Source organism: Schistocerca cancellata, chromosome 10 (assembly GCF_023864275.1).
Source record: "Schistocerca cancellata isolate TAMUIC-IGC-003103 chromosome 10, iqSchCanc2.1, whole genome shotgun sequence".
NCBI classification, from domain to species: domain Eukaryota; kingdom Metazoa; phylum Arthropoda; class Insecta; order Orthoptera; family Acrididae; genus Schistocerca; species Schistocerca cancellata.
Window position 1 is genome coordinate 189,682,681 of NC_064635.1, and position 24,538 is coordinate 189,707,218.

The following is a 24,538-nucleotide window of genomic DNA, read 5'->3' on the forward strand; positions in this document are numbered from 1 at the left end:
TGGTAAGGCAAACTTAAATAATGAAAAAAGCGAACAATAAGTTTTTCCAGGGGCAATTTATGTTTAAAAGTTTAATGATTCACAGTGTTGAATTCAGGCAGTATTGTTGCCGTTACGAATGTTTAAACAGACAAGGAACCACTTTCAAGTTACTTTCTCGCAGTCCTATTTCGCAACACATTCTCACTGTCCAATTCATATGTACAAAGTTTACGAAATTTATTAACACAACTTTCCGCATCACTTATGAGTGGTTTTGGAATTCCAGCTGGCCCTTCATTTTCCAGCTTCTGGAGTTCCCTTCCTGTTGTTTTGGTGCTGACACGATTCGCGAGTGCTATTTTCACTTTCGCAGACCCTTTTGCAGATACTGTCGTCTTATCTTTCGTCACACTACTCTTCAACGATCACCTGTCACGATCACTCAACACACGTCGGCGTTGTCACTTAACAGCTAATGTTATTCCGCTTCCGCAAAAGCCGATATAAATCTTTGATATGGTGCCCGCTTGAAACGCTAACACATCGACGAAGCACCCACCACACGAGACCCGACAATCTGTGAATATTCGAGTTCACTTGTCTCCGACACATTACTCTCACAACAGCCGGACGGCTGCGACGCTTTGGGGACACCGCACAGGTGCAATTCGTGTCACACACAACAGCGAAAACAGCAGGTTTTGCTAGCATCTGCATTTACGTTCAAGCATGCATTCCTGGGGATGTTTGCATAGTTTCGTTCAACCCCTGTATAGAAATGAGAGAAGAAGTTTAGAAAAAGTTTGAAATTATATCTAAGCGCTCTGATTATCAAACAAACACTGGATGTGTATAGTCTGGATAATTTCAGTTACAATTTAAGAAGCGCTGCTTTTTCACGTATCTCACTGTTTATGACGTCACATCTCCTGAGCCTCGCGTTCTGCAATACATGAGTTTACATGTATTTTCAGTGGTATACATGGATACTACAATACTGGCCATTAAAATTGCCACACCACGAAGATGACATGCTACAGACGCGAAATTAAACCGAATGGAAGAAGAGGCTGTGATACGCAAATGATCAGTTTTTCAGAGCATTCACACAAGGTTGGCGCCGGTGGCGACACGTACTACGTGCTGACATGAGGAAAGTTTCCAACCGATTTCTCATACACAAACAGCAGTTGATCGGCGTTGCCTGGTGCAACGTTGTTGTGATGCTTCGTGTAAGGAGGAGAAATGCGTACCATCACGTTTCCGACTTTGATAAAGGTCGGATTGTAGCCTATCGCGATTGCGGTTTATCATATCGCGACATTGATGCTCGCGTTGGTCGAGATCCAATCACTGTTAGCAGAATATGGAATCGGTAGGTTCAGGAGGGCAATACAGAACGCCGTGCTGGATCCCAACGGCCTCGTATCACTAGCAGTCGAGATGACACGCATCTTACCTCCATGGCTGTAACGCATCGAGCAGCCACATCTCGATCGCTGAGTCAACAAATGGGAACGTTTGCAAGACAACAACCATCTGCACGAACAGTTCGACGACGTTTGTAGCAGCATGGACTATTAGCTCGGAGACCATGGATGCGGTTACCCTTGACGCTGCATCACAGACAGGAGCGGCTGCGATGGTGTACTCAAGATGAACCTTTGTGCACCAATGGCGAAACGTCATTTTTCTCGGATGAATCCATGTTCTGTTTACAGCATCATGATGGTTGTTCTGGGTACTGATTTCTCAGGATCCATGCACCGAAATTGCGTGAAAATGTAATCACATGTCAGTTCTAGTATAATATATTTGTCCAATGATTACCCGTTTATCACCTGCATTTCTTCTTGGTGTAGCAATTTTAATGGCCAGTAGTGTACTATCATGACTACTGAAGGCAGAAGGCCACAATGTTTCAAAATGCTACCACGGCTGATGGCCCTCGAGGTGCACAGAAAGAGAAGGAAACGCAATAAGATGACTGAAAGCTGCAAAGTTAAATTCTGCAAATTAAGGTCAAAATGGCTCTGAGCACTATGGGACTTAACATCTGAGGTCATTAGTCCCCTAGAACTTAGAACTACTTAAAACTAACTAACCTAAGGACATCACACACATCCATACCCGAGGCAGGATTCTAACCTGCGATCGTAGCGGTCGCGGAGTTCCAGACTGAAGCGCCTAGAACCGCTCGGCCACACCGGCCGGCGCAAATTAAGGAAATATATATTGCAACAATAGGTAAAACAATACATTAATTTTAAAAATTTCCCTTTTGCAAGACCAATGGTGGAAGGCCCACAATAAGTTGTAAAATCTTTCAGAGGAAATTACAATAACCTTTCAAGAGCAGAAGGTGATAATGTTTGGGCTTGAAGGAAACTCTGACAACATGTTTCCAGGACGGAAGGCCCACAACTGACCTTGCCAAATTAGAAATATAAAATACAGTTAAATTACAACAACATTAAGACTGCAAAAAGGATAATTAAGAGAACGGCAGTCAGGAGTCTCCAGTGGATCTGTCTGTCGTCGTAAGGCGAGACAGGTGGTGCGTGCAACTACACTTAATTCGCGCGAACCCAACAGTCACGGACTTACCGACCAACCGCTTGCTTGCCACGACGGAGTACACGAGAATTCAAGGCCCGCCTATCCCCAAACAAACGCGTATGTGAGCTGAGCTGCCACAACTACACACCATGTTTGGCAGCAACAACACGTGAGGAAAAGACACTGCCTAAAAACTACGTTAGTGGCCAGGGCATGTAACCAGAACACTTAACGGCCGCAAGGCAGAAAATTCCACTGGTTCACTTAACTACGAAACAAGATAATACGGTTAACTTCACCCAAAATGAACACTGCCTGGATTTACGTTAGCGGCAATGGCAGGTAACCAGAACAGTAACGGCCACAAGGCAGAAATTCCACTGGTGCACTTGACTAAGGGTAAATTAATTTGATCAGTTCCACCTGGCGGCGGCTATCTCGAAAACTTCTCTCGTTGTTGCTCACAGGAAAACTTCCACAACGGCAACGCCGGAACCAACAACGTAATGCCCAAAACCACTCAACCTTCACGTCCTGGGTCGGCGAGCGACGATGCTCGTACCGATCCAGGCCCCCACAACCGCACGAGTGGTCGACTGTGAAGAGCGGACAAATTGAACAGCTGGGCGGCGGCCATTAGAGTGGTAAACTGACGCGCGGAGTTCGAATGTTTATACATCGCTTTTGGTTATAAAATGCCTTTCCTTGAGTTAGGTCACAAACATAATGCCTCATTTAAATAAGTTACTGCAATATACTTTTTAATTTATGAACAAACAGCAACTAGTCACTGTTTATGAATTTATCTTACGTACTACATGGAATCTGCCGTTGCTAAAAGTTAAGTACTGGACCCCTAGCATTTTTCGTAGTTCATTTACGATAGATGTACGCAAAATGCGTCAAAATACTCGAAGATTTGCCCACTATATTAATAGATATTTTCTGACTCTACCTTGCTTTAGATTTTATGACGAGAAGTGCGTTATATATGGCATAGTGCTTTGGCAACTCACGACCAAATTATCAAATTTCAACCTAACCTAGACCATGAAAACACTACCGATCAGCCAACTTTCTTCAAAATGATCAGATCATATAAAATGGTATTCTGTCGGTCGGAAATCTTGCCTCCTGACAGCGTGTAACCATTTTTGTAACAGTTGTGGTTTTGAGAAAGGAAACCTGCAAATAGATGCACAGACATTATGCTAATACCGTGTTACAAAAACATTTTTTAAGCAAGTGTACTGACATACAAAACAACTTAAAATATCCACATACCAGTGAAATGTAATATTCGTTCCTTTCTCGAATTTATTTGTACAATTAATCGCTGCACAACTCTTCACCATTGTACTTCTTTTGATTGGAAAGTATAGACAGTAGAATTACGAGTAACAAATACTGTATGTACGCCCCAACAAATATACAACGTTGAATCAGGGTCTTCATAAACAACAATACTACACAACACATCACACTACAACCACTATAATGGCGTCCAGCCGAAGGTTCAAATTATCCCGCGACTGCAACGCCATAAGTGAGTCTAGTTATTTTTTACAAGGTCTTTGTACCGATCGGACAGCTGCAGACAGAGTCCGCCACTGCGCAGAGACCGCCAGCGGCCCAGTCGACTATGCCGCACGGAGAAGTCCTCGGACCAACCGACCGGCCAACAATCCACCAAAAGTCAGGCCCGGCTTAGGTGATGCGTGGCGGCAGCGGTGGGGCGGGCGATGTCTACGCAGTTGTCACTGCTGCTGCAAGCCGGCGACTGGCTGGCCCGGGCTCCGCCCCAGACGTGTCCCAACTCCCTGGCAGGGCCCAACTCACGACCCCAACTGCCGCCGTCAACTCTCCTCCTCGCACTTTCCGACTCCCTCCACGACAGGTGACAACCGGGAAGTAATAGCAGCAGAGTAAAGATCCTGTCACAGGGGATATGTCCATGGAGGTAAGAATAGAGGGAGACGACGTGACGTCACAGCTGCGAAGCTATGTGAAGCCGAGGGTAGCCATCTCAATCCGACCAAAACATTGCTGCTGTAAGCTTGTGTGCATAGGCTTGTCGCTCGCTTTCGGAAGGATTTTGCGCTATTATGGTGACTCGTGTGGTGTTCGGATGTACGAATCGTTTTGATTGTGATGCGAAATCGAAGGGAATAACATTTCATGTGTAAGTTGTCTCGTTAAGTGTGATTTTACAACTTCATTGTCAATGAACGTGTGCTACATCGGTACATGTACTATAGCGTGTTTTTCTCCTGTATGATTTTAGATTTCCTAACAATGAAAGTCGGAAAGCTCTGTGGGAGAATGCCGTGAGGAGGAAGAATTGGCGTGCGTCTAATTGGAGCACTATATGTTCTCAGCATTTCCGAGAAAAGGACATAGACCGAACTTCCCTTTCAACAGTAAGGCTCCGAGAAAATGCAGTACCATCAGTTTTCCCTACACACCCAAAATATTTGCAAAAGGTATGTTAATTCAAAGAATTAAATTCTTAGTTTTCAAGTTCACGTTTCAGTATAATACGTACGTATCGTCGATAATCGAAGTGTTGAGTAACTCACTTTGTCTTCATCATGTACCAAATTAAAATCTAACACTACATTAACTGGTGTACAGTATAGGCCTAAACAGGACACTGTGTGGATTTGCCATTCTATGTACCGTATTTCAGTAAATATTGGTGGTAATGAACAGTGTTTCCCAGTAGTGTAACGTAACTGAAATGTTCCAGTACGTATTACAAACAAGATGTGTTTATGGGGCTTTGGAGGGAGGGTATAGCTAACTTAGTTTTCAGTTTCTATTATTTAGTTTGTGATACACGTTTATTACTGAATTAACAAAATTGTATCGTTTACATTGAAGGCTAGCTATTCGTAATATTACATTAAAAACTATTTTTAATCAGAAGAAACGCGGAATTCCGCCTTTACGAGATTTTATTTTAAACAAAAACTTTGAAACAACCAATCTGATGACGTGACATGCGTATATGGTGCAATTAGCGACTGTAATACACGCAGCGCTATAGCACACTGGCAATGTTTTGGTCAGAGTGTCATGGCAGCGAGCCACGCCCCCATGGCTTCAAAACATAGTACGGCTGGGATACGTAGCGCCATCTCCGCTTATTCTTACCTGCATGGATATATCGATACGCGCTACTAGCGCCGATGACGGTCAGGCGAAACAGCAACTCAGTAACTCCAGTAATTTAAAACAACGTGGCGAGATGCAAATACGTTAAAACAGGGTTTAAATACCAACTGGTGGGACGGCGAGCCATGCACGAATCAGTCGCCACTACGCCATCTGTTGTTGGACGATGCTGCAATCGTTATTTTTAGTACATCTACTGTCCACCGTCAAAATCGATGTCGTCTCGCGTTTGCGAATGACTTAGTTGCGATGGCAGATTCGATTGAAAGTTTGCAAAGTAATATTTCAGAGCTAGATCAGAAATGTAAGGACTATGGTACGAAGATTAGCATCTCCAAAACGAAAGTAGTATCAGTTGGAAAGAGATATAAACGGATTGAGTGCCAAATAGGAGCAACAAAGTTAGAACAGGTGGACGATTTCAAGTACCGGGTGATCAAAAAGTCAGTATAAGTTTGAAAACTTGATAAACCACTGAATAATGTAGATGGAGAGGTGAAAATTGACACACATGCTTGGAATGACATGGGGTTTTATTAGCACAAAAAAAGTATTGCTAGACGCGTGAAACATATCTTGCGCGCGTCGTTTGGTGATGGTCGTCTGCTCAGCCGCCACTTTCGTCATGCTTGACCTCCCAGGTCCCCAGATCTCAGTCCGTGCGATTATTGGCTTTGGGGTTACCTGAAGTCGCAAACGTATCGTGATCGACCGACATCTCTAGAGATGCTGAAAGACAACATCCGACGCCAATGCCTCACCATAACTCCAGACATGCTTTACAGTGCTGTTCATAACATTATTCCTCGACTACAGCTATTGTTGAGGAATGATGGTCGACATATCGAGCATTTCCTGTAAAGATCATCATCTTTGCTTTGTCTTACTTTGTTATGCTAATTATTGCTATTCTGATCAGATGAAGCGCCATCTATCGGACATTTTTTGAACGTTTGTATTTTTTTTGGTTCTAATAAAACCCCATGTCATTCCAAGCATGTGTGACAATTTGTACCTCTCTATCTACATTATTCCGTGATTTATTCAGTTTTCAAATTTATAGTGACTTTTCGATCACCCGGTACTTAGGATGCATATTCTCACAGGATGACAACACAGTGAAAGAACTGGAAGCGAGGTGTTGCAAAGTTAATGCAGTGAGCGCTCAGCTACGATCTACTCTCTTCTGCAGGAAGGAAGTCAGTACCAACACTAAGTTATCTGTGCACCGTTCAATCTTTCGACCAACTTTGTTGTATGGGAGCGAAAGCTGGGTGGATTCAGGTTACCTTATCAATAAGGTCGAGGTTACGGATATGAAAGTAGCTAGGATGATTCCAGGTACTAGCAGATGGGAACAATGGCAGGAAGATGCCCACAATGAGGAAATCAAAGAAAAACTGGGAATGAACTCTATAGATGTAGCAGTCAGGGCGAACAGGCATAGATGGTGGGGTCATGTTACACGCATGGGAGAAGCAAGGTTACCCAAGAGACTCATGGGTTCAGCAGTAGAGGGTGGGAGGAGTCGGGGTAGACCAAGGAGAAGGTACATGCATTCGGTTAAGAATGATTTTGAAGTAATAGGCTTAACATCAGAAGAGGCAGCAATGTTAGCACTGAATAGGGGATCATGGAGGAATTTTATAATGGGGACTATGCTCCAGACTGAACGCTGAAAGGCATGTTGTTGTTGTTGTTGTGGTCTTCAGTCCTGAGACTGCTTTGGTGCAGCTCTCCATGCTACCCTATCCTGTGCAAGTTTCTTCATCTCCCACCCAGTACCTACTGCAACCTACATCCTTCTGAATCTGCTTAGTGTATTCATCTATTGGTCTCCCTATACGATTTTTACCACCCACGCTGCCCTGCAATGCTAAATTTGTGATCCCTTGATGCCTCTTAACATGTCCTACCAACCGGTCCCTTCTTCTAGTCAAGTTGTGCCACAAACTCCTCTTCTCCCCAATTCTATTCAATACCTCCTCATTAGTTATATGATCTACCCATCTGATCTTCAGCATTCTTCTGTAGCACCACATTTCAAAAGCTTCTATTCTCTTCTTGTCTAAATTATTTATCGTCCATGTTTTACTTCCATACATGGCTACACTCCATAGAAATACTTTCAGAAACGACTTCCTGACACTTAAATCTATACTCGATGTTAACAAATTTCTCTTCTTCAGAAACGCTTTCCTTGCGATTGCCAGTCTACATTTTATATATTCTCTACTTCGACCATCATCAGTTATTTTTCTCCCCAAATAGCAAAACTCCTTTACTACTTTAAGTGTCTCATTTCCTAATCTAATTCCCTCAGCATCGCCCGACTTAATTCGACTACATTCCATTATCCTCGTTTTGCTTTTGTTGATGTTCATATTACATTCTCCTTTCAAGACACTGTAAATTCCGTTCAACTGCTCTTCCAAGTCCTTTGCTGTCTCTGACAGAATTACAATGTCATCGGCGAACCTCAAAGTTTTTACTTCTTCTCAATGGATTTTAATACCTACTCCGAATTTTTCTTTTGTTTCCTTTACTGCTTGCTCAATATACAGATTGAATAACACTGGGGAAAGGCTACAACACTGTCTCACTCCCTTCCCAATCACTGCTTCCCTTTCGTGACCTTCGACTCTTATAACTACCATCTGGTTTCTGTACAAATTGTAAATAGCCTTTCGCTGCCTGTATTTTACCCCTTTAGAATTTGAAAGAGAATATTCCAGTCAACATTGTCAAAAGCTTCCTCTAAGTCTACAAATGCTATAAACGTAGGATTGCCTTTCCTTAATCTTTCTTCTAAGATAAGTCGTAAGGTCAGTATTGCCTCACGTGTTCCAATAGTTCTACAGAATCCAAACTGATCTTACCCGAGGTCGGCTTCCATTCGTCTGTAAAGAATTCGTGTTAGTATTTTGCATCCGTGACTTATTAAACTGATAGTTCGGTAATATTCACATCTGTCAACACCTGCTTTCTTTGGGATTGGAATTATTATATTCTTCTTGAAGTCTGAGGATATTTCGCCTGTCTCATACATCTTGCTCACCAGATGGTAGAGTTTTGTCAGGACTGGCTCTCCCAAGGCAGTCAGTAGTTCTAATGGAATGTTGTCTACTCCGGGGGCCTTGTTTCGACTTAGGTCCTTCAGTACTCTGTCAAACTCTTCACGCGGTATCGTATCTCCCATTTCATCTTCATCTACATTCTCTTCCATTTCCATAATATTGTCCTCAAGTACTTCGCCCTTTTATAGACCCTCTATATACTCCTTCCACCTTTCTGCTTTCCCTTTTTGGTTAGAACTGGGTTTCCATCTGAGCTCTTGATATTCATACAAGTGGTTCTCTTTTCTCCAAAGGTCTCTTTAATTTTCCTGTAGGCATTATCTATCTTACTCCTAGTGAGATAAGCCTCTACATTTGTCCACTAGCCATCCCTGCTTAGCCATTTTGCACTTCCTGTCGATCTCATTTTTGAGACGTTTGTATTACTTTTTGCCTGCTTCATTTATTGCTTAAAGGCACAATCAGTCTTAAATGATTGACAATGATGATGATGATGGTGTGTATCCAGTCGTGCAGTACACTTCACACCGGTTTCACGACTGATGTATGCCCCCTTCAACGTGTTGCTATTAGAATGGTCATCAGTATATTTAGGTGTTGCGAAGTGCCCGTTTGTCATCTGAACAGTGAGCGCAAGACAACCTGGAGTGAGTGTGATCAGAGCGCTGGCGGGTCAGACTGCAACTGGAGTGCTGGAGTGGGTGCGACGCCACAGCGGGACAGGGAGCGGCCACAGGACTGGAGCAGGCTGGCTGGAGCGTCGCAGCAACTGTTCCAGCCAGCTGCAGGCGTTGTCGTTAAAACTGCCCGCATCTCGCGGAACTGCCGCTACCGCTGTAAAAGCGATATTACAGCCGTGCAGGAAGCCATAGCCATGCGCCACCAACTTTAACGGCCCCGAGTCACCCACTTAGAGTCTCCGAATGTGTCGTGTTACGAACTCGAGGGAGACGCTAAAACTTTAATTTGTAATAGATGGCCTAGATTTTCGTACGATTATCCTATGTTACGCTCCAGTTACATACGTATTTCATTGCCCGCTAAAATACCGGTTGATCAAAAAGTCAGTATAAATTTGAAAACTAAATAAATCACGGAACAATGTAGATAGAGAGGTACAAATTGACACACATGCTTGGAATTACATGGCGTTTTATTAGAACCAAAACAATACAAATATCCGGCAGATGGCGCTTCATCTGATCAGAATAGCAATATCTAGCGTAACAAAGTAAGAGATAGCAAAGATGGTGTACTCTACAGGAAATGCTCAATATGTCTACCATCATTCCTCAACAATAGCTGTCGTCGAGGAATAATGTTGTGAACAGCACTGTAAAGCATGTCCGGAGTTAAGGTGAGGCATTGGCGTCGGATGTTGTCTTTCAGCATCCCTAGAGACGCTGGTCGATCACGATACACTTGCGACTTCAGGTAACCCCAAAGCCAATAATCGCACGGACTGAGGTCTGGGGACCTGGGAGGCCAAGCACGACGAAAGTGGCGGCTGAGCACACGATCATCACCAAACGACACGTGCAAGAGATCTTTCACGCTTCTAGCAATATGGGGTGGAGCGCCATCCTGCATAAACATCGTACGTTCCAGCAGGTGTTTATCAGCCAGGCTGGGGATGATGCGATTCTGTAACATAACGGTGTACCTCTCACCCGTCACAGTAGCAGTTACAAAACCAGAATCACGCATTTCCTCGGAGAAAAAAGGCCCGATAACGGTAGAAGTGTTACATCCAATCCATACCGTGTCTTTCTCGTCGTGCAATGGAGTTTCCACGACAGTTCTAGGATTTTCGGTAGTACAAATTCTGCAGTTGTGGGCGTTGACAGACCCTCGGAGCGTGAAATGAGCTTCGTCGGTCCACAACACGTTACTCAACCAATTGTTATCTTCCGCCATCTTTTGAAACGCCCACACCGCAAATGCCCTCCGCTTCACTAATTCGCCAGGTAACAGTTCATGATGCCGATGGATTTTGTACGGATAGCATCGGAGGGTACGCCTCAGTGCCAACCAAACAGTAGTGTATGGAATGCCGGTGCGACGTGCTACTGCACGAGCGCCGACTTCCCCGTGCATAGACGAACCCGCTACAGTCTCCTTTTCTTCCAGAACTGTCTCAGCAGTAATACGCCTTGTGCTCGGTCGGCCACTACGGGGTCTATCGTCTAAACAACCCGTGGATTCCAACTTCGAAATCATTCTCGCCACAGCTGCATTTGTCAACGGACCTTTACCCGTTGGAATCCCCTTCCTATGGCGATAGGATCGTTACGCTGTACTAGCGCACTCCCCATTCTGATAATACAGCTTCACTAAAAGCGCCTTTTCAGGTAACGTCAACATGCTGCGACTGCTGGCGCATCTGATTCTCTCTCTCGTTACAGCTCCTTTTGTACACGATTGTCATGCGCAGTCACTGACATTTTGCTGTCCAGCGCCATCTGTCGGACGTTTTGTGAACTTTTTTTTTGTTCTAATAAAACCCCATGTCATTCCAAGCATGTGTGTCATTTTTTACCTCTGTATCTACATTATTCCGTGGTTTATTAAGTTTTCAAATTTATACTTTTTCGATCACCCGGTACAACCGAGAGCTGTTATTAATGCCAACTGTATGCTTCACCGTGTTGGACATGGTGAAGTGTTGTGTTTTTGTCGGTTCATACTTTTGTCCATCCTCCACTCCTGTAGCTCTGCTACACTACTCAGGAATGCTGTCATACTTGTGTCGGACGAAGACACGTGTCACGCTTTACGCTCCCTAGACTGAAGCACGCGCTTTCCGGCTACTTGCCGCAACTCGTTAAGACCCTCGTTCAAAGCCGTAGGGTATCGAATAGCCCGCTATGCGCAGTACGCCGGAAACCGTATCGTGTGACGCATCGTTAAGACCTGTTACAGAATCCCGGCGGTGACGCAGACACATGGCAGGGCCGTACACAGTCCGGAGGAAACGCATCCGTACGCTTCCCCAACTATTACTACCGGCGCCTCTATTGCGTAATGCCGCAGATAAAAAGAAATGCGGCAACGGGAGAAGACGTCGGAGGAGGAAAATGCTGGAGAGAGGGGTGGGTGGGGGAGGGGGGAGGGGACAAAGGGGAAAGCAGATAGAGGCGAGCCGGTCGCGACTGCGCATAAAAACGACCCGCGCAACGTCGTCGCGTGGACTATCGACTTGGCGAGTGCGTACCCGGTGGCCGAGCTGTGAGGAAGACCTGTTGCCGGTACCTGCACTAGCCGACACTCCACACACTCTACACCGGCGTCCAGCGGTGCGTCCCCAGGAGACACCTCAACACAACTATGATGCCTGCGGTGAGCGTGGTCAGTACAGCTAGTATGCATTTTATCGTAGACCTGTAGGCCACTGCTCCAGCACGTGGCGTGGAGCGTTCGCCAGCGACGCATTCGTCCCTGCTTATTCTGAGCACCTTATTATGTATTTCTGTAGAGGAGAGCGTCGTTCCTCGCTAAACTTTACAGACTTTCTCCTCTAGCCTTATCTGTAACAGTAGTTAAACGTATTTTCTTATTTTAAGGGGGGTAGGACGTCAAACGGGCCGACGTGGAGCAGGAGAGGCATCACAGGACATTTTAATTTCCACTGTCTATACTTTCACAAATAACTTCCTAAGACTTTGTCACCATCACCACGAAGGATTCAGGATTCACACTTATTTCATTGGAAGTTCGAAAACATAACGAAATAATTTTTTTTACATGTGAAATTTCATCATTTTTCCACTTACTTATGGCTGCCTTTGTTGCTGTGTATATCCATATCTGTAACAGTAGTTAAACGTATTTTCTTATTTTAAGGGGGGTAGGACGTCAAACGGGCCGACTTGGTGCACGAGAGGCATCACAGGACATTTTAATTTCCACTGTCTATACTTTCACAAATAACTTCCTAAGACTTTGTCACCATCACCACGAAGGATTCAGGATTCACACTTATTTCATTGGAAGTTCGAAAACATAACGAAATAATTTTTTTTACATGTGAAATTTCATCATTTTTCCACTTACTTATGGCTGCCTTTGTTGCTGTGTATATCCATATCTGTAACAGTAGTTAAACGTATTTTCTTATTTTAAGGGGGGTAGGACGTCAAACGGGCCGACTTGGTGCACGAGAGGCATCACAGGACATTTTAATTTCCACTGTCTATACTTTCACAAATAACTTCCTAAGACTTTGTCACCATCACCACGAAGGATTCAGGATTCACACTTATTTCATTGGAAGTTCGAAAACATAACGAAATAATTTTTTTTACATGTGAAATTTCATCATTTTTCCACTTACTTATGGCTGCCTTTGTTGCTGTGTATATCCATATCTGTAACAGTAGTTAAACGTATTTTCTTATTTTAAGGGGGGTAGGACGTCAAACGGGCCGACTTGGAGCACGAGAGGCATCACAGGACATTTTAATTTCCACTGTCTATACTTTCACAAATAACTTCCTAAGACTTTGTCATCATCACCACGAAGGGTTCAGGATTCACACTTATTTCATTGGAAGTTCGAAAACATAACGAAATAATTTTTTTACATGTGAAATTTCATCATTTTTTCACTTACTTATGGCTGCCTTTGTTGCTGTGTATATCCATATCTGTAACAGTAGTTAAACGTATTTTCTTATTTTAAGGGGGTTAGGACGTCAAACGGGCCGACTTGGTGCACGAGAGGCATCACAGGACATTTTAATTTCCACTGTCTATACTTTCACAAATAACTTCCTAAGACTTTGTCACCATCACCAGGAAAGATTCAGGATTCACACTCATTTCAGTGGAAGTTCGAAAACATAACGAAATAATTTTTTTTACATGTAAAATTTCATCATTTTTTCACTTACTTATGGCTCCCTTTGTTGCTATTGATACACTTTTCTACGTAAGTTAGAGAGATTCTTCGAAGAATTTTGCACAGCGTACATACCATACTTACAAGTGTATTAAACTGTAGAATTTATTTAATTTGTGAAAAAACGAATGAGCTGTTACATTTTAAACTTCATCTTCAGAAAAAACACAAATCTTGTAGTTAATTAACTCAATTTTTACCACAGTTTTTAATAGATGTGGAAAATTCTAGAGTTTCATACACCTTTAAGTATGGTTTGTATGCTGTGCAAAATTCATCGAAGAGTCTCTCTTACTTATGAAGAAAAGTGTACGTATATCAACAAATGCTGCCATTAGTAAGTGGACAAAAATGATGAAATATCACATGTAAAGAAAATTATTTCGTTATGTTTTCAAACTTCCACTGCTATGAGTGTGAATTCTGAATCCTCCCTGGTCATTCTGACAAAGTTTTATGAATTTATTTGTAAAAGTATGAACAGTGGAAATTAAAATGTCCTGTGGTGCCTCTCCTGCTCCAAGTCGGCCCCTTTGACGTCCTACCCCCCCTTAACCGATACAATTCACTTTGCAAGTGCTGCAATCTATTTCTAGTAATTACCTTCCAAATGAAAGACTTGTCCCAGGCCACTGAGCCACACAAAATTATTATTATTATTATTACAAAATGTATATACAGCCACATCGGTCGCACGAAAGTTTTTCACAATTGACCGTGGTTTCGATTGCACTAGGGCTATCTTTATCAGAATAAAAAATTACATGTATTACATGTAATCACACCATGCTCAGACGTTATTAGCCATGGTGTGATTACATGCAACTCATGTAATCTTTTATTCTGATAAAGAATGCCCTAGTGCGATCGAAACCATGGTCAATTGACAAAAAATTTTGTGCGACCGGTTTGGCTGTATACACATTCTGTAATTAAATAATGTACGGTTTCTGGATCTCAGCCAATAAAAATGTTTAAAACTTCATTATTATTATTACTATTTGCGCCGAGAACATGTAGGACCACGCAAAGCATTCTCCCTCATTTGAGCATTCTTTCTGATCTTCAACGATTCTCTTTTTTTTTTCTTTTTTTTTCATGGAGTCCCTTACGATTCTCTGCTCATTTTGTCCCTGGTTTCTTTGGGACTTCATTCTCTGACCTAACATCTCTCTTGTATGTTTCGTCTCTGTGTATGTTTCTGTCTCGAGCTTCTATTGGGTCGATTTGTGATTTTTCTAGGTCAAATCTGCTTGTGAGATCCATTTTGTTGTTGACCTGAGCCCTTGCATGTGTCACAATTCTGCTGATGAGTGTCGTTGGTGGTAGCATGCTGACGTATCTGTAGAACTTTAACTTTCTCTTTCTTACATCTGCTGATATGTTTGACATCTTCTCTGTGCTTTTCCTAGAATGTTATGTGTATCCTTCTTCTATCAGCTTTCGACCGAGAAATCTTCTCATGATTCTGGGTCCTTCTTTCAGTATGCTTCCCATATCGTTTTTGTGTGGAGTGTTAGTGTCTCCATCGTATACAATATTTCGGGCTTGATTACTGTTTTGTAGTGGCTGATCTTTGTTTGACTGGCCCTGTATTTCTTATTATACAGGTTGTTCGGAAATTCCTATTACTAACTTCTATAACTTGTAGAGGAAAGTGAGTACATGAGCCTTTGAGTGGGAATTTGTGTCGGGAAACGTGCCGTTTCTTTGTTACAGCCGTCAGAAAACGTGTTTGCTACTCATGCAGGCGACGGGTTAGTCATGGTGTCGGGGGCGCTTACGCCGGATAGGCTGATACCAATTGATGTCTATCCCACGTCTCCGACCTGGTTCAGGCCTCATTCACGTGTTTGTGAGTTTAGGACAACATGGTCGAGTACATGTTTGCAGAATACACCGACATGGCCCTTGTGTATGTATGGTGAAGCTCGTCGCCTTTATCAAGATTGCTATCCACAGCGTCAGACCCGTCATATACCTTTTTTGCCACAATTACCCAAAGGCTGCGATAAGGGCGTACCTTCAGCGTCAACAGGCGCGACTGTGCCGCTCCAAGGACACGCCACACATCCGAATTGGAAGAAGCCGCACTGCTTCACGTTTCCTTTTCGTTTCTTTGGTTATTCATGTGCGGAACTGTAAAACAAGTGATGTAGTTGGCGACGCCCAATAAATGACTTGTAAAACTGGTTGCATTACGCACATGTTTTCAAATGTTTGTAGCACGGAAACGGTACATTTTCGAACAAGGGTTCCAATCCAGAATATTATCTACTCAGTCCCCTCTTCAACTCCTGGAAGTTTGTAACGGGAATTTTGGAACATCCTGTATAAGTCTTGCCTTCTGTGAGATTTTTTCTCCTCCTTTAGGTTCGAAGATTTCACCTATACATTTGAAAAGTCTAAGTCTTTTTATGTTGCCGCATTTTGTGTCTAATTTTTCTATGCTTAATTTTGAGTAGAGGAATTCACACTTCTGGAAAGAAACTTACGTGGGAACTTTTTCTGCGCATTCCTTTAGTATTTATGTTTGTTTGGTTGCTGTTGCTTCGTTATCTGACAGTATGGCCCGATCTTTGCGAAAGTTAGTTTCGAGATTTCTGTCTTCTCTCGGGATCCTCCTAGTCGTGTTGGTTTTCAGTGTCCTTGGATTTTCAGTTCTTTTTCCCATTCGCTCATTATTTTCTTCAGTACTAGGTCGAACAACAGTGCAGATAATCCGTCGCCTACTCCAGTTTTCATCAAAAAGCGGTCAGAGATTTCACTCATGAACTTCACTTTCGATGTTGTGCCATCCCATGTCTGATCAGTTGTAGTATTTCTGAGCCGAGTCCTTGTTCTTCTAACACGTTGAATTATTATTACTACTATTGTTATTATTATTGTTATTATTATTATTATTGCAAAAATTACTCTACAGCATTAAGGTATTTCCAAATGTCAAAACGTGTTCCAAGGTACAACATGGTCACGGACCGAGGAACAAATTTTCCATTCTTACATGCGTGTCTGTTGTTGTGGTCTTCAGTCCTGAGACAGGTTTGATGCAGCTCTCCATGCTACTCTATCCTGTGCAAGCTGCTTCATCTCCCAGTACCTACTGCAACCTACATCCTTCTGAATCTGCTTAGTGTATTCATCTCTTGGTCTCCCTCTACGATTTTTACCCTCCACGCTGCCCTCCAACACTAAACTGGTGATCCCTTGATGCCTCAGAACATGTCCTACCAACCGATCCCTTCTTCTGGTCAAGTTGTGCCACACACTTCTCTTCTCCCCAATCCTATTCAATACTTCCTCATTAGTTATGTGATCTACCCATCTAATCTTAAGCATTCTTCTGTAGCACCACATTTCGAAAGCTTCTATTCTCTTCTTGTCCAAACTATTTACCATCCATGTTTCACTTCCATACATGGCTACACTCCATACCAATACTTTCAGAAATGACTTCCTGACGCTTAAATCTATACTCGATGTTAACAAATTTCTCTTCTTCAGAAACGCTTTCCTTGCCATTGCCAGTCTACATTTTATATTCTCTCTACTTCGACCATCATCAGTTATTTTGCTCCCCAAATAGCAAAATTCCTTTACTACTTTAAGTGTCTCATTTCCTAATCTAATACCCTCAACATCACCCGACTTAATTCAACTACATTCCATTATCCTCGTTTTGTTTTTGTTGATGTTCATCTTATATCCTCCCTTCAAGACACCATCCATTCCGTTCAACTGCTCTTCCAAGTCCTTTGCTGTCTCTGACAGAATTACAACCTCAAAGTTTTTATTTCTTCTCCATGGATTTTAATACCTACTCCGAATTTTTCTTTTGTTTCCTTTACTGCTTGCTCAATATACAGATTGAATAACATCGGGGAGAGGCTACAACCCTGTCTTACTCCCTTCCCAACCACTGCTTCCCCTTCATGCCCCTCGACTCTTATAACTGCCATCTGGTTTCTATACAAATTGTAAATAGCCTTTCGCTCCCTGTGTTTTACCCCTGCCACCTTTAGAATTTGAAAGAGAGTATTCCAGTCAACATTGTCAAAAGCTTTCTCTAAGTCTACAAATGCAAGAAACGTAGGTTTGCCTTTTCTTAATCTTTCTTCTAAGATAAGTCGTAAGGTCGGTATTGCCTCACGTGTTCCAGTATTTCTGCGGAATCCAAACTGATCTTCCCCGAGGTCGGCTTCTCGTGTCTAATAGTCGAAATTACTTCTCTGAATTCGCATTCCTTGACACCAGCTGTATTAGGTACCTAGACCTACTACCCAATAATAACATGAAAATTTGTGCAGGAACCCAGAAATTTCTCGTTTATCGTGAGGTTTCCTTTTTTCTCACTTCGGTCATCCGTCTCCGTACACGCTCATAGGACCGACCCAAACAGTCACATGTTATACTGTCTACATCCTTACATCGTAGTTCACTGAATTAATCACCTAATGCTCGCACCGTTACTTGCATTCCCGCAATTGGGATAACAGGCTTGTAACACGTATAAGCCTGCTTGAAAGAGCACACGCTGTTCGACTGTCCACAGCTATACTAATTTCTATTGAAATTTAAAAGCGTTGCAATGAGAGAATCTTGTCAATGTGTATTATCTAATAGTCTCTGCGTTCATTATTGCTCTGATACACAGCAATAATCAGTGAGTTACATCAAACGAAACGAAAACATTATCAAAAACAAGTTACACGTCAAACTATTGGAAACTAACAAAAATTTTCATTTTTAAGAAGTGTAAAAATTATACCATTTGTGACACGTAAGATTCAAATACATACAATAAAAAAAATTCATAACTGACGACATGTTTGAGGAAGCCTTGATTTCTAGTGGTATACTAATTCGAAAATAGCGTCTAGATTATTATTTTTTTTATTAGTGATGACAGGTTTCTACATCAGTATCACATAATATTCAAATTTAGCACTGCATTGTGCAGTTTGTAAGTGATGACTCTGCTGACAAACTGCAGCCTGCAGCACTAGATGTAAAGGTTACATGCTACTCGAGTTGAACATTATCATCACTAATATAAAAAATAGTGATCTACATGATGTTTTTCATCCATTAAAATAAAGAAGTAAGAAAGCTATATGCGTAGTCAATTACCACTGCCTAATTTTGAACATAGCCTACATTACTCTTAAATAGACATACATTACACTACTTTACTTCACATCACTCATTTTCATTCTGTTTCATGTTCATAACAATTTGATAATAGGTTTTAAAAGTTAAGCATTTAAACATAGCGTAAAATTTTGTAGAATAAATTTTGAGTAGGAGTTTCGTTCTTCATCATTATACCAACAATTTTTTCTTAGCGTTAATAACATCTGAAAAACGACAGTTCAATATTTTAAACAGCGTTAATGTATTACAATTTGTTCATAAATATTAGACAAACTATATTTTTCCAAGAGCTTCAAATGAAAACCTGTATTATGATGAACCTGTCCCCAACTACTTACCGAGCGAGGTGACGCACTGGTTGGCACACTGGTCTCGCATTCGGGAGGACGACGCCTACAACCCGCATCCGGCCATCCTGATTTAGGTTTCCCGCGATTTCCCTAAATCGGTCTATATAAATGACGGGATGGTCCCCTTGAAAATGGCACGGCCGATTCCTTCCTCAACCTTGACACAGTCCGAGCTTCTGTTCCGTCTCTAATGACCTCGATGTCGACGGGACGTTAAATCCAATCTTTCTTCCTTTATTTCCCAGTTTTCCCAAATATTCACAGAACCTGAAAGTCTAGATGTCCCCAACAACACCTATAAGCTACTCATAAACATATTTAACTCTATTTTTCCAGTAGATGTTAGTACTGTTACCCTTATATTTCCATTTCCCGATATAGAAAGTAAAATTCCTACATGCTTAAAAGAAGTAATTTCCAACATTAGATGTAGATGATTTTGAAAGTAATTTTATCTAGAATAAGACTCTCGAGCCAAAAGTGCCGCCTATTTATAATGTTAACTATTGTTTCAAATATTATGATAATTTTTTTGTTCAATATCTCTGTTGTAAAGATCATATAGGCACTTGTCGCGACTACACAGAAACCGAGAGATACGCATATGCTTTCCCTGGACTATGACAGGTGTGAGGACAAAACGTGTGTGTGACATTGAATAACAGAACAGGTCAGTTACATCATAATGTGCGGCAAATATCTTTTCTCCAGTTGCTTCTCTCCCATACTTCCGGTTAGTTTGTTACCGTTCCACATACGTTCCTCCCTAAGGCACTTTTTTTTCATTTTGCAGTCTTACAGTTTCCATTTGTTGGTTTTCCCTGTCACATGTGCTTATTACAATCTTTGGTGTACTACAAATTAGTGAAATTTTCACACGATGCTTTTCGCGTTTTTAGTAAAATATACTCAGAGGTCACTATGTAAATTTATGAATAAGTAGACTTTATTAATATATATTAGCTGTACTGCTTTTACTATTCGTGGATGTACTCACCGAGACGCATCAGTTTATTACCAGTTCTGGAAAAGCCACAACACTTTGCAGATATTTATTATTTTACACAAGTCTCAAAACTGATTCACTGTTCACTACGAAATTTACATCAATTGACAACCCCCATTCCCCTAGTTCAGGTCATGGGTTATCTCTTATTTTATGACTTTATAAGAATTTTAAACTGTAAAAATGAAAAATTAGCGCTATGACTAACATGTAGAAAGCACCACAATCTGTGAAATACTATTCTTAGTTACGTCGTTAATCCAAATATGAAAAACTGGCGAGGTGTGAGTAGAGTTCGCATTCTGAAGGGTCTGCAGAAATTTAATTACGTATACAGACAGCTCATCCATCTCGGTAACCGATATTCTCGACGACCTTTGCCTGTTACTGGCATGGCATCTATCCCACGGATTCTAAGACTTTCGAGAATGTTTTAATTTCAAATTTGAAATCGGATAACAAATGATAAAATATTTTTCGTGCGATATAATTACCGTTTTAACAATTTTCTATTGTTTTTTAATTGTACTGTAAAACATTGATTCTTGTCAAATCTCATGATTCTAGGTCAAGAAGAATTACCCTTTTGATTAGTCAGTTTGTTAGTGTCTCAAAATATGTGACATAATGTACGTATCTTTTGATTTCTTTGACTTAGAAGCTAAACTTTTCTACACCGCCAAAGGACCATACACATTACTGCGCGACATAAATTTTAACTTAATTCGTCTGTTCGTTCCTGAAAAATAGCGTTTTGAACAGTCGGACACACAGGTGGACGGACAACAAAGTGATCGTATAAGCGTTGCGTTTTTACCAATTGAGGTACGGCAACCAAAAAACGATTACGTACTCTTAAGTATTTACAGGCCGACCACTTTGTATACTTCAACGAAACAGCAAGAATGGTCTGGAGACACTTTTCTTTATCTGATGTACGCCTGAGGTGGCAAACATGAATATCAGCTATTAAAAATCTTGTTCTGTTTTTCGAAAGATTCTACCGAGAGCAATTTTTCATGTTATGCCGACTGCTTTGGCGTGACTTTCCTGTGTACATTCGTTTGACTCTATAGGCACTACATTTTGCTGTTACGAACGTTAAAAACACATCTGCAAGTTTAATAAGTAATGCTCTGTCTTCAAAAACCAGTCTTAATTAATTATAACCATTGTCGACGACGAATTGCACCTGTCATTTAAACTGCCATGAGAAATCCTTTTCGATAAAGTACATTTTAGCCAGCTAACACACACACACACACACACACACACACAGTGTTTATTCAGGATTTATCGCTCGCCAACTTGAGGCTGGTGTGCTTTCCGTGCGAGTAACATGTTGTCACCTAAAAGCCGCAACTTCCTTCCCGTTGGTTCATCGGATATCCGAGCACCACGGTGAGGCCCAGATGACCTGATTTCCTCATCCTGAAGTGATAGCCGGCCGGTGTGGCCGAGCGGTTCTAGGCGCTACAGTGTGGAGCCGCGCGACAGCCACGGTCGCAGGTTCGAATCCTGCCTCGGGCATGGATGTGTGTGATGTCCTTAGGTTAGTTAGGTTCAAGTAGTTCTAAGTTCTAGGGGGCTGATGACCTCAGAAGTTAAGTCCCATAGTGTTCAGAGCCATTTTTTTGAACCTGAAGTGATAGTCAACTTACAGCGCGGCGTCAACAAACCTTTCTCTGCAAAACTTCAATTGCAAACCTTCCATTGCTGTCGGCCCACGGTTTACTCCCTTCTCATATTTAGAATACTAGCAACTTCCTCTTGACTTTCCTGATGATGTTAGGAAGTACCGCAAACATTGTCATTCTTCTTCTTCTTCTTCTTCTTCTTCTTCTGTATCGTCGCCTTTTCCCACGTCACGTAGGTTGGTTGTTTGGTTGTTTGAGGTTTAATGGACCAAACAGCAAGGTCATCTGTCCCTTGTTTCAAATAGGCTCCATTCCGCTAATGGGACATCTCAGTAAAGTCAGAAAAATAAAACGGAAAAAGGTAAAAACGTAAAAGGACAGTCATGTTGTCATTGGTAAAAAACAAAATGAGGGAAGTCGGCAAGAGAACGAACCCAACACTATGCTGAAGCAGCATAGGCAAGACCACCTGTGACGTAAAAGGTACAACTGCTAGAATGTAGAAAGTACGTATGGGAATAGAAAGACTAACCAAGCCTTAAAAAAAAGGGGTAAAAACAGAGTAAAAGGGGAAGAAAAGAGGATTTCGGTCAGGGAGGGGAATCGGGAATCTCCGAACACTGCTTACAGTGGGAGACACCCAAACACTCACCGCCCTGCCCCAACACCAGAGAGAGATTAAAAACCTTAAAATTGAGAATAAAAACCACTTTCCCGGAGGAAACCGAGAACCAGAGAGACCATCCGGGAATCGTCAGCCAACATCAAAGTTAAAGTGCGGGGGAGTCTGTACTTAGCACGCAGAGCCAAAAGAAGGGGGCATTCAACCAAAATGTGGGCTACTGACAGGAAGGCTCCACAACCACATAGTGGGGGTGGCTCATCACGCAAAAGAAAACCATGGGTCAGCCTGGTATGGCCAATGCGGAGACGACACAGTCACGTCACGTAGGGTCGGCGTTGCTCTTCTGGATCCTTCTCCTTCATAATACTCTATCCACTGCCTCTTCCTTCTTCCATCCTTTCTCCCTTAGGTCCCCGGATATCTTATCCTTCCACCCCATCTTCGGTCTTCCTCTCCTTCTCGCTCCTTCAATCTTTATATCTTCAACTCTATATCGGAAACACCTACCACCTTAGTCTGCTCTCTTGTATTATTTCCCCCATGGGTCCCACTTTCACAGCTCCTCTAACAAATTCCTTCCTAATCCTGTCCTTCCTTGTTACCCCACACATCCACCTCAGCGTCCTCATTTCCGCCACTTCCATCTTCCTTTCCTGGGCTACTGTGATTGGCCATGTCTCTGTCCCGTATATCATAGCAGGCCTTACCACCGACTTGTACACTTTCCCTTTCAACCCAATGCTCACCTTGTCACACAACACTCCACTCATTTTCCTCCAGTTGTTTCAACCGCAATTTATTCGCTGTTGTATCTCGGTTTCCAGTCTTCCGTCCCTCTCCATGTACGACCCCAGATATTTAAATTTGCAGACCGGTTTCAGCTAATCATCCTGGATCTTGCTGAAGGTATAATCAGTCTTAAATGATGATGATGATGATCCTTGATCTTGCAAGACCTCATCTGTACATCCTTCAGTGCTAAATATTCTGACTTTGTCTTGCTAATTTTCATCCCTCTTTCTTCTAGTGCCTTTCTCCAATCCTCCAGCTTTTCCTCAAGTCTGTCGATGCTCTGCTCACACAGAACCACATCATACGCAAACATCATATTCCACCATAAACATTGTCACTACCCGTGCAATAATACCGACCCAACAGAAAAACGGGAAAAGGCGAAGAAAGAAGAAGATGACACATGTTCAACAACCTCTGCAGAGGAAACTAGATATTTTACAAACATAAAAAAATGGCACTGTATCTCTGACAAAGTTATTATCTATTCTGAAATTTGTCTCTGGAGAAGAATGAGTTGTCCGAAATATATAATTTGAATTTGTTTTTAAAACTGTTTTGAGTGTCTAAAAGCACTTTTGATTCGCGGGAGAGGTGCTCAAACATTGTTATATTTACATCGTTCGTATCAGTGCAATACTAAGGCTAGGTTGCGAATATTGGAGATAATGTTTGGTTCCAGAGTTACATTTATCAACACTTCTGCTATCTTCAAACTGTGTCAACAAACTCTATGTGGGAGTAAGTGTACTGTGGAGCTGTTATTAGAATGTCTCTTTGTTTTTTAAAACTTGTCTACCTGAAAATCGGGGTTGGACTCCAGACACTAACCTCACTGCAGGTCTCTACCGTGTGAATAATTTCTTCGCACCCGCGAAATTACCCAATAAATGTTTCCACACTACACTGAAGAAAAATAGAATCTAACTTTCATATGATTTCATCTCTAAATTCAGCATTTATATGCGAGAGGAATTGTAATATGTGGTTTCAAATTCAAGTTCTCGTCATTATGAATATTCAAGAATATTTTGGTATGCAGTTGTGGGTACTTCTTACCTCGTGCTCTATTGTTATTGATAAAATGTCGTCTTCTGTAGAGGACTGAATGACATGTCCGTGTGGCTTTTTCTCTTAAAAAGATAGGCCACTTATTAGGGAAAGTATGTATTTTTCCTTGAACCGTTTCAGTAGACCATGTGTAGGGAGTAGAACAAACAAAGTATTGGCCCTCTTGTGAAAATGGAATATTTCTTTGCAACACGTACTGTGCTCTGTC

At 42.0% G+C, this 24,538-nt stretch overlaps 1 protein-coding gene across 2 annotated transcripts in view; it reads left to right on the top strand.

The window, feature by feature from the left end:
• Positions 1-24,538, top strand: part of LOC126106647 (uncharacterized) — a 223,982-nt gene that overhangs the window by 123,649 nt on the left and 75,795 nt on the right. Inside the window, exon 1 of one of the 2 annotated variants that reach the window (XM_049913004.1) lies at positions 11,956-12,143. The exons of the other annotated variant lie outside the window; for it this stretch is intronic. Within the exon in view, the coding sequence (XP_049768961.1) occupies positions 12,123-12,143 (21 nt within the window). The 5' untranslated portion in view covers positions 11,956-12,122. Of the gene's footprint in view, positions 1-11,955; positions 12,144-24,538 lie in introns of those variants that run through there. 2 annotated transcript variants of the gene reach the window in all.